This window comes from Hemicordylus capensis, chromosome 4 (genome assembly GCF_027244095.1).
Source record: "Hemicordylus capensis ecotype Gifberg chromosome 4, rHemCap1.1.pri, whole genome shotgun sequence".
NCBI classification, from domain to species: Eukaryota; Metazoa; Chordata; class Lepidosauria; order Squamata; family Cordylidae; genus Hemicordylus; species Hemicordylus capensis.
The window spans coordinates 321,710,218-321,718,010 of NC_069660.1; the positions used below are offsets into that span (position 1 = coordinate 321,710,218).

General features: G+C 65.0%; 2 protein-coding genes across 5 annotated transcripts in view; one reads left to right on the top strand and one right to left on the bottom strand.

Annotated features, from left to right (window-relative positions):
- LOC128324524 (protein lifeguard 1-like) overlaps positions 1-6,803 on the bottom strand; it is a 31,233-nt gene extending 24,430 nt beyond the window's left edge. The window contains exon 1 of one of the 4 annotated variants that reach the window (XM_053249206.1): positions 6,454-6,803. The gene's annotated coding sequence lies outside the window, so the exon portion shown is untranslated. Of the gene's footprint in view, positions 1-841; positions 996-6,453 lie in introns of those variants that run through there. The other 3 variants (XM_053249204.1, XM_053249205.1, XM_053249207.1) reach the window with 3 other exon arrangements.
- Positions 6,131-6,970, top strand: LOC128323265 (uncharacterized). The gene has a single exon (XM_053245993.1). It carries the CDS (start codon positions 6,131-6,133, stop codon positions 6,968-6,970), a length of 840 nt encoding a protein of 279 aa, XP_053101968.1.
- Positions 6,971-7,793: the final 823 nt, after the last annotated feature.

Sequence of the window (7,793 nt, forward strand, 5' to 3'; positions counted from 1 at the left end):
CAGACAGACAGAGCTGAGGTCGGAGGAAGGGAGGCCCAGAGCCACACCCACCCAGGATCTTGGTCACAGCTAGGCCTCCTCACACCAGAAACCTCCCCATTGGAAGCTCATCAGGGCAGGGACCTCCCCTCTTGCCCTTTGCCTCCATGGGACACCAACAAAGACAGGAGCCCTGACCAGCCCTGAGCCACCATCACGTCAAGAGATCCAGGCCAGGCAGCTCCTCTGCCAGTGGCCACAGAGCAAGAACCGAGCCCCATCATGGCTCCTAGAGAGGCCACAACCCTCTGCAGCCTAAGCATCTAGAAAGACCCCCGAGCCCAGGACTCTGGGCAGCTGCTGCCGGCCCGTGCAGACAATATTAGCTAGAGGGCCCAAGCGCCGGAATCGGTCAGTCGCAGGCAGCGCCAGGCTTGGGCAAGCCCCTCAAAGGCCGCAGTGAGGAGGAGAAGTGCGTGTGGGGGGGAAGGAAACGACAAAGCCTCTGGGAAGCAGAAGCCTCCGGAGAGCGCAGCTGTCCCTCCCCGGCAGCAGCGCGACCAGAGGGAGATCATCCCAGCGCCTGAGTGCGACCCTTCCGGGGCAAAGCAAGCAGGTCAGGCACTGCCGGGCCGGGTGGGGCGAGTAAGAGCGGCCGGCCGGCCTGCCAGCTCCGAGAGGAGCCCTTCCAGAGGCCAGGCTGCGGAACCGCCTGCCACAAGGCCAAGCGGGCAGTGGAAGTGCTGACGCTGGGGAAGAAGCCGCTCTTGCGCAGAGTCAGCGGGGGAGGGATGCGGGCGGGGACGCCCAGCCGGTGGGATCTGCTGCCGCCAGCGCCTCCCGCTCCCCGCCACCCCCGTACCTGGTTCGAGCGCCGGAGGGCAGGTGCGCGTTCCCTACGAGCGAGTCCCTGCGCCGGCCGCCGCACAACATCAGCCCAGCCCGGGCAGTGCAGGAGGAGCCGGGAGCGCGCCTGCCCGCCCCCCTGCCAACCCGAAGGGGCCGCTGACGTCAGCCCGGCTGCTCCCGCCTCCTTCTCCTCGCGCGCGCGCGCGCGCCCCCTGCGACGACTTCCCAGGCAGCGCCGCCGACTCGAGAAGATGCGCCCTTGCTGGGCCCCGCGGCGGAGGCTGCTACCGCCGCCTCTCCTCTCCCCTCCCCCGCGTAAGCCGCTTTGGGGCTCAAGCTGCCTAATTCCCCGCCCGGCCTATTTCTGGCCTTGGGAAGCCTAATCCCCCCAGCAGCCCGCCCGTGGCCGCCGGAGCGCGCAAGGGGGCCGCCGGGTGGGCGCGGGCGGGGAAGGAGGCGCTCTCTTGCCGGGCAGAGGCGCCGCCGGCGGGAGGAAGCCGCTGCCAGCCAGAGCAGGCGCTCCTGAAGTGGCCGGCTGGCCCGCCGCGGGTCCGTCTGACTCGTGGGGGCGGGGGGCTCCAGCCCTCCCACCGCCCCGATCCACCTCCTTGCACCGCTGCAGCGGGCAGCCCCGCCCCGGCCTCTGCTCCTGAGTCCACCTGAGCGCAGCGGCGGCAGCGGCAGCAGCAGGAGCCTTCCCCAGAGAGCAGGCTTCGCTGCGAGTTCGGAGTGGCCCCCCAAACCGACGCGAAAGGTGTGGATTCCTAAGAACAGCCCTGCTGGATCGGGCCCCGCAAGGAGGCCCATCTCGCCCCGCCTCCTGCTCCGCACAGCGGCCCACCAGATGCCGTTGGGAAGCCGGCCGAGCTGAAAGGGGCCGGCCCTCCCTCCGTCCTGCCGTGACTCCCCTGCAACTGGTTCCTCGGCTACAGTTCCCCGGGCTGCACTCTCACGGCGGCGCAGTGGAAACCCGAACCCGGTGCCAAGGGCTCGCAGGGACTTCGGGGCCGATCTGTGAAGGCAGCCCCTGCATTCCGGAGGAGATGCGCCGAGCTAAAAGCCGGGTGTGAAAAACCAGAAGGGACTTTTCCCTCGGAATGGAGGGGGCGGGTGTTCGCTTATCGGATTCGCACCGAAGTCCGGGCCAGATCTGGGACAATTCACGCTCGGTTCGGACAGGGCTGCAGCTAGGGGAGGGGGGGGCTGTGTTCACCCCTCTCTCTGGCGGCACCAGAGCGAGGGAGGTAATTTAGAAAACGGGGAGGGTGGCGCTGGGGGCCCCTCAGGAGCTGGCGGGTTCTTTGAACCCATCCGCTCAGTTATAGCGACACCTCTTAGAGCCTCACCCGATTTCTGTCGGGGTCAGGAAAAAAATCCACTTTATGCTGCTTCTTTTTTGGACAGATTCGAACTGGCAGTAGACCGCTGTCTGGGAAAGCAGGAGGCTGGATGTTTTAATGTGCGGATACCCAAAAGGTAAAGTGTGCCCTGGAGTCAACGCCTGGTGCCCCCAGAGCCCTGTGGCTGTCTTTGGGAGAACACAGGAGGGGTTTCCCATGGCCATCTCCCGCACAGTATGAGATGATGCCTCTCTGCATTTTCCTATATGGCTGCTGCCCCATAGAGGTGTTTCCCATACTCTGGGAAACAACCCTTGCAATTGAGCAAAGGTTCTCTTTATTGAGCAGGGGGAGAGCAACTGGCCCTCTCCATCCCTCGAGTGGCTGCTGCTGGGGTCTATCTTGTGTTGCATTTTTAGATTGTGAGCCCTTTGAGGACAGGGAGTCATTTTATTTTATTTGTCTATGTAAATCACCTTGGGAACAGTTTTCTTGAAAATAAAACAAAGGTTTAGGGGAGCTTTTGTTGAAAATCGGTATATAGATATCCATCCTATTTGCAGACTGGTCACCGCAAGAGCAGGGGCCACTTTGCTCCCCTTGCAAGGAAGGATCCTGCCAAGGATCCCCCAACTGGCTGTCCTGCTTGGCCAGCTCTGCAAGTGCGCTGTGTGGGGGGGGGATTCCCCCAAGGCCAGCCCCCCAGGCTACTTTCTAGAGACAGGGTTTGCAAAGCAAGACGAGAGCGCAGAAGCTTGCTCAGGAGGTCTCCAGGCGAGGAGCACCAATCCCCCTTGCAGCAAGCAAGCTCGCCACCCAGGGAAGGGATTTCACAAAGGGGCCAGCCTGCCTCTTCCCACGGGGCCCACCAGCTGCCAGCAGCTCCCATCACAACAACAAGTGGCAGGGAGGGACCCAGCCCAGGCGCTCCGAGGACGTGTCCAGCAGCAGCCCTGGCAGAAAACCCACCACAGGCCCTCCGCAGTGCAGCAGCTGCTCAGGCGCCTCGTCCCCTCAAGTCTACAGCCCCCCCCCCCACAAGAGACGGGCGGGGGGGAGCCTCTGCCATCACAGCCACACCCAGAACTGGCAGGCGGGGGGGGCATCAAGCAGGAAGCCCCCAAGGAGCCTTGCAGCATCAAGGAAGTGCTTCACACCTGAAAGGCCCGGGACCACCAGACCCTCGCAAGGAGAGACACGCAAAGCCCACGGAGGCCTCCTGTGCCGGAATCCAGCCTGCAGCAGGAGCTAAACCAGCCAAGACGCTGCAGGGAACCCCCAGCAGCACCCCAAGTGAAGCACCAGCCAAAGCACCCCCCAAACTAGGCACAAACCGCCTCCCCCCACATGCCCGGAACGGAAAGCGGAGGAGGCCCTCTCTTTGGCCAGGCGAAGCACGTCCGTGCTCCCTAGCCCTGACGCCTCGCTTGAGGACCAGAAGTGCCACCCAGGCAGGCCTCTCCAGGGGCTTCGCAGCAGTGTGGGGAGCGGATGGGTCGACCTGCCCTTCTCTTGCAGCCTTTGCCGAGGAAAAGAGAACCAGCAAAGGAAAGCTTGGGGTGCTCCAAGGCGGCCCCCGCCACGCCTCCTCTTCCGCCTGGGGCAGCTCTTTGGCCCTCAAGTGAGGTGGCTGGCCTGGCCTGAGGGCAGTACAGACACGTGCACATCGGGGGGGGGGGCGTGTTCCCTGGAGAGGGGACCTGGCTGGACTGCGGCACGTGCGTTGGACGCAGCCTGCAAACAGGACTCCTGTGTCTCAGCGGGAAAGGATTTCCTGCACCACACGGAAGTCTCCCCCCCCCCCCCGGCTTCCCGGGCACAGGGGGCTGCTGCAGCTGCATCATCTAGGGCAGGGATTCTCAAGGTTGGGTCCCCAGATGTTGTTGGACTTCAACTCCCATAATCCCCAGCCCCAGTGGCCTTTGGTTGGGGATTATGGGAGCTGAAGTCCAATAACATCTGGGGGGCCCAACGTTGAGAATCCCTGCTAAACATTCAGCATCACAGGGCCCAACTCCAGCCTGCACACAAGCACACACACCCCACTTCCTGTTGAGCTTTGGATGACGACACTTGAGGAAGGGTTCCGTGTAACCTGCAAGCTCACACTTCTTGGTGAAACATATTGCTTGCCTGGTGCTTTCTGTCCTGTGGGGCCAACACTGGAGGTCTTCTGGCATGCAGCCCACCCACTCCATTTGCCTTCCTGCAGCTGCTACAGGTTTGTTGTTTAGTTGAAAACTGATGTAGCAGCTGTGTTGGTCCCACAGGATAAAAAATGCAAAGCAAGCAATATGTTTCACTGAGAAGTGTGAGCTTCCAGGTTACACAGAACCCTTCCTCAAGTGTAGCTCCAGCCAAGCTTGCGTGTGCACAGTTGGGCACCTGGAGGACCCCAACCCTCCAGAGCAGAGCAGAATCTCCCACCAGCCCCAGGGTCTGGAGCCCTAGTTGGCCACTTGCCTAGTTGGCCGTTTGCCAGGGACCAGGCCTGCCCAAGCAGGCAGCAGCTGCCCCTTCCTTCCTGCCCTTCTCCAGGGATGCCCCCCCCCCCGCAGAGGGGGAATCAGCCAGCAGCAGCCAGACTCCCAGTTCCCAAGCCCCCCCAGGCACCGCAGCAGGAGGCCTGGGACCCTCCGCTGGCAGTGCCCAAGCTTCCACAGGGGAGGGGGCTCCCCCCCCCCCCGCCGGGCAGGCTTCTTCCATGGTGGGAGCCCCTCTTCCGCACAGCCGGCTGCCGATTTGGGCCGGGCCAGGCCAGCCAAGCCCCAGCCTCCCAAGGGGCTGCTGGAGCCTGCAGAGGGAGGCTGGCCAGCCACCGCTTCAAACGCAGCAGCAGCAGCAGCTCCACCATCGTTGGGAGCAGAAAGCAGCACAACACACACAGACACACAACTCCGTTGCTTCCGCCAGGCAGTAATGAAGAGGCCGGTGCTGGACTTGGCACCACTCTCAGAGCACACACACGCACCCCCGGGTCACTGCCACCGCTGAAGCACAGCAGCCCAGGCGGAGCTGGGAGGAGGAGGAGGACCCATTGCCTGGGCCCCACTTCTGCCTCCTCCACCTGCCAGCAGCTTCCAGCCCTGCAAGATGGGTGGGCGGGGGGGGGGGACCCCAAGCAGGCCTCCAAGAGGTCAAGAGAACTGCATGAGTCTAGGGCCCAGGACGGCCCTTTCCACGCTTCTCTTCTCCCAGATCCTTCCAACAGCCCAGAGGAATGGGTCCGTCAAGGCCAGGGAAGGGGCTGCAAGACCCGGCTCCTGCCAGCCACTTCTGGGGCTGTCTCTGTCCCTGTGGGGACCTGCCAAGGCCCCCCTGCTGCTGATGCTGCCCCCCCCCAGGAAGGAAGGGGGAACACAGTGTGACGGGGTGCCAGATTATTCTGCGCCCTAAGCAAACACATTGACACTCTACACCAGGGATTCTCAAGGTTGGGTCCTCAGATGTTATTGGACTTCAACTCCCATAATCCCCAACCAAAGGCCACTGGGGCTGGGGATTATGGGAGTTGAAGTCCAATAACATCTGGGGACCCAACGTTTGAGAATCCCTGCTCTACACTCTGTGCCCCTCTGAGGTCTGCGCCCTAGACGCTGCCTAGTAGGCCTAATGGTAGCACAGGCCCTGATGTGGGGCAGACCTCCCTGAAGGAGGCCTCACGCTCCAGCCTCTCCTCCCCAGGAAGCCTCTGGGGCTGGCCGCCCTGCCCGTCGGTTGGGGAGGGAGGCTGCCCGCAGCCGAGGAGGGCCCTGCAAAGCTCCACCAGCAGCAGCAGCATCTCGCCTCCAGCCTCCTCCTGCCCACATTTCCTCCACCGACTCCCGTCCCGGGAGCAGCAGCCAGCCCTGGCGCGGGCGGCGCGGGGAGACACACCCAGCCCACCAGGCCTTCGCGGGCTCGAGGGAGGCCTCCTCCTGGGCTGCAGCGGGGAAGGAGGCGGCGGCGGCGGCCTTACTGCAATGCAGGCGGGGGCCGCAGCACTGCAGCTCAGCCGCCAGCCCCCCCCCCCCCGCGCCGGCCAGCAGCAAGAGCCAGCGCCCCCTCCGCTGCTCCACGGGTGGCTTCCCGACTCGGGCTCGCCTCTCCTCGCTTGGCTACGCGGCTGGGGAGGACGTCTGAGAGCCCCGGAGGCGGCGGCGACCCCCCGCGCCCGCCCTGCGCCCAGCAGCAGCCCCCGCGGAGGGAGGCATCCGCCCCGGCCGCCGAGCCCAGCACGCGCGCCCCCCCCCGCCCCGGCCCAGCTCCAGCTCCCCCCGCCGGCACGACCGTGCAAGGGGCTCACCGTCACCGGCCGCTCCGCCGCGCTGGACGCCTCTGCCGGGCCCCCTCCTGGCTGGCTGGCCTGCCGCCGCCGCCGCCGCTCGCACAGCCGGGACTTTGCTGCCAGCCTCCGGGAGGGGAGGGGAGGGGAGGAAGGAGGGGCCCAGAGCGCAGCAGCTCCCGCTTGGCCCCCCGCCCGACGGCACAGAGCAGCAGCAGCAGCCCCTCCGCAGCTGCTGGAGCCCGACCAGAGCCCGGCTGGGCGCGGGCGCAGCGCCGCCGATCTTCTGGGCTCCTGGTGCGGCAACTTGGAGCAGCCGGGAAGGGGGCGGGCAGCGCTCCTTGCCGGAGAAAACTGCGCTCGTCTGGAGGGAGCCTCCTCCGCTCCCCCTCCCGGCCGCAGCTCACGCCGGGCAGCCAGCGGCACGCCCGCCCGACTCGTGGGCTACAGCCAGAGGGGCGACATGCAGGGCTGCCACAGGGTTCGTTGGCGGCCTCCCTCCCTACCCCGGGAATGGATGCTTCCAGGGAGGGACTGAGCCCCCAGATCGCCTGCAGGCAGCCGGGCAAGGGTTTTCGGGTGGTGGGAGGCGAGCTGGTCGTGGGGCAGTGAGCATCCTTTGCTAAGCAGGGTCCACCCTGGTTTGCATATGGATGGGAGACTCCATGTGTGAGCACTGGAAGAGATTCCCCTCAGCAGGGGATGGAGCCGCCGCTCTGGGAAGAGCAGCAGAAGGTCCCCAGTTCCCTCCCTGGCAGCAGCATCTCCAAGATGGGGGGGCTGAGAGAGAGTCCTGCCTGCAACCTGGGAGAAGCCACTGCCAGTCCGTGAAGACAATACTGAGCTAGAGGGACCAATGGTTTGACTTCGTACACAGCAGCTTCCTCCTATGGCATGGGCTGCAACAGCCGGCGCAGCACCAAGGTATGCTTCCAGGGACTGACTGAGCCCCCAGATCGCCTGCAGGCAGAGCAAGGGCTCTCTGCAGCTGCCCCTGAGCACCGAAGCATGAGCGATGCTGCCGCTTTCTACCCTCGCCCGCCTGGCTCAGAGCAGCAGCCTGGCCCTGGCCGGCAGAGGCTGCTTCCCAACCTCCAAGAGGCACTGGCTCCCCACACACAGCCTCCGGCCTGGCCAGTACGGCGCGCGTGCGCTGCGTGTGGCCTCCCCCCAGCGAAGATAAGAAAGCCTTCCGACCAATAAACGGTGGCGACTGGGTGTGTGTGCGCGCTGAGTGGACTAGGGGGGAATGACGAGCATATGCCCAGACGAATCAGGAGGCAGGGAGAGAAGCTCAGAGCCCGGCGAGTGGGGAGGACGATGCGTCCAGGCCTCTGACTGACAAGAGGAGCCACCAATCA